The 2,255-nt window shown below is 60.7% G+C and overlaps 1 protein-coding gene across 1 annotated transcript in view; it reads right to left on the minus strand.

Moving 5' to 3' along the window:
• Positions 1-975: 975 nt before the first annotated feature.
• The window catches only part of LOC104470257 (HLA class II histocompatibility antigen, DM beta chain-like), a gene marked incomplete at its 3' end in the record, with an annotated part of 3,007 nt that continues 1,727 nt past the window's right edge, over positions 976-2,255 (minus strand). The window contains exons 2-4 of the mRNA XM_010085108.1: positions 1,330-1,614; positions 1,115-1,234; positions 976-1,011 (exon numbers count right to left, since the gene is read on the minus strand). Coding sequence (XP_010083410.1) covers positions 976-1,011; positions 1,115-1,234; positions 1,330-1,614 — 441 coding nt within the window. The remainder of the gene's footprint in view (positions 1,012-1,114; positions 1,235-1,329; positions 1,615-2,255) is intronic.

Here is a 2,255-nt window from a genome sequence, read left to right on the forward strand (position 1 = left end):
CCTCATCACTTGTGCCCAGCGTCCCTTGTGCCCCTCGTCACTTGTGCCCAGTGTCCCTTGTCCCCGGTGTCCCTTGTGTCCAGTGTCCCTTGTGCCCCTCATCACTTGTGCCCAGCGTCCCTTGTGCCCCTCGTCACTTGTGCCCAGTGTCCCTTGTCCCCGGTGTCCCTTGTGTCCAGTGTCCCTTGTGCCCCTCATCACTTGTGCCCAGTGTCCCTTGTGCCCAGTGTCCCTTGTGCCTGGTGTCCCTTGTGCCCCTCATCACTTGTGCCCAGTGTCCCTTGTGCCCAGTGTCCCTTGTGCCTGGTGTCCCTTGTGCCCCTCATCACTTGTGCCCAGCGTCCCTTGTCCCTGGTGTCACTTGTGCCTGGTGTCCCTTCTGCCCAGCGTCCCTTGTGCCTGGTGTCCCTTCTGCCCAGTGTCCCTTGTGCCTGGCATCCCTCATGCCTGGCATTGCTTGTGCCCGGTGTCCCTTGTCCCCAGCACTGCCTGTGCCCAGTGTCCCTTATGCCCAGCACTGCTCCTTCCTGACACCTCATGTGCCCGGTGCACCTTGTCACTCCCACCTGGATGTCACCCGTGCCCCGTGTACGACGTCCCTCGTGCCTGGCACTGCTCACTCCTGGCATCGCTTGTGCTCAGCACACGATGTCACTCGTGCCCAGGCGTTGCTCACACCCGGCGTCACCCATGCCTGTCACACACATTGCTCATGCCCGTCCCTCCTCGTGCCACACCATGTCCCCTCGATGGGACAAAGCAGGACCCCCTGTATAACCCCATCGCCGTGAAGCATCTTTATTGTCGTCACCACGGTGTCACCCCCATGGTGACAGGGACACTGCGGGGACCATCGGGGCCGGGTGGTCACCATCCTGGGGGTTCTCAGATGCTGCCTGGAGGGAGTGGGGACACATGGGGTGGCAGGAGTGACACACCCCTTGGGGACAGGGGACGGGCTGGATGTGCCATTACCTGCAGGGTAGTTGTCTCCGGGGAGGGGAGTGTAACCTGTAAGAGGGAGTAAAAGGGGTGAGGACAGTCCGTGTCACCCACTGTCCTTGTCCCCCCGCTATGCCACTGTCCCTGTCCCTGTCCCTCCTCCACCGCTCACCCGGTGCCGGTGGCCTGGCCCGGTAGCGATAGACGCCGGTGATGAAGAAACTGAGCCCCAACGCCATCACCACGGTGGCCGCAGCCACCTTCAACGTCAACCCTGGGGACAAACCAGGACCTGTGGGGACATCGGGGACACCTGTGAGCACCCACGTGGCGAGGACCCAGGTGTTGGGGTGGGTGATGTCCCCCCCTGTGGTGACCCAAACTCACGCCAGTCCTCCAGGAGGGGCTGCTGCAGGCTGGCGTGTTGCACGGAGCACGTGTAGGTGTCCCCAGCCACCGGAGCCACCATCAAGGTCACCTGCGTCTGGTAGGTCCAGTCACCGTTGGGGACGGCGGAGATGGGGGGGTGTTCGCCGGGCTCAGCGATGTCCCCGTTGCGCAGCCAGATGACGGTCACCTCGGGGGGGTAGAAGCCCCAAACGTGGCAGGTGAGGAGGACGGGCGCCCGGGCGTTGCTTGTCTCGGAGGAGATGACGAGGGCTTGAGGTGGTGCTGGAGCGGGGGGACGGTCGGTGCCAGGGTGAGCCCTGGGTGATGTCCCCAGGTGATGTCCCCATGCAATATCCCTGTGCAATGCTCCCCGTGCAATGTGCAATGCAACATCCCTTTGCAAAGCCCCGTGCAATGTTCCGTGCAACATCCCCGTGCAATGTGCAATGCAACATCACCGTGCAATGCTCCCCGTGCAATGTGCAAAGCAATGCCCTGTGCAAAGCAGTGCCCCATGCAAAGCCCTGTGCAAAGCTCCGCACAACATCCCCGTGCAACATGCAATGCAACGTCCTTGTGCAATGCTCTGTGCAATTCTCAGTGCAACATCCCTGTGCAATGCAACATCCCTTTGCAAAGCCCCGTGCAATTCTCCGTGCAATGCAACATCCCTTTGCAAAGCCCTGTGCAATACTCCGTGCAATGTGCAATGCAACATCTGTTTGCAAAGCCCAGTGTAATGCTGTGTGCAACATCCCTGTGCAATGCAACATACTCTGCAATGTGTCTGTGCAATGCTCTGTGCAACATCCCCGTGCACATGCAATGCAACATCCCTTTGCAAAGCCCTGTGCAATGCTCCGTGCAACGTGCAATGCAACATCCCTTTGCAAAGCCCTGTGCAATGCTCCGTGCAACATGCA

Source organism: Pterocles gutturalis, unplaced genomic scaffold (genome assembly GCF_000699245.1).
Source record: "Pterocles gutturalis isolate BGI_N339 unplaced genomic scaffold, ASM69924v1 scaffold34335, whole genome shotgun sequence".
In the NCBI taxonomy this organism is placed as follows: domain Eukaryota; kingdom Metazoa; phylum Chordata; class Aves; order Pterocliformes; family Pteroclidae; genus Pterocles; species Pterocles gutturalis.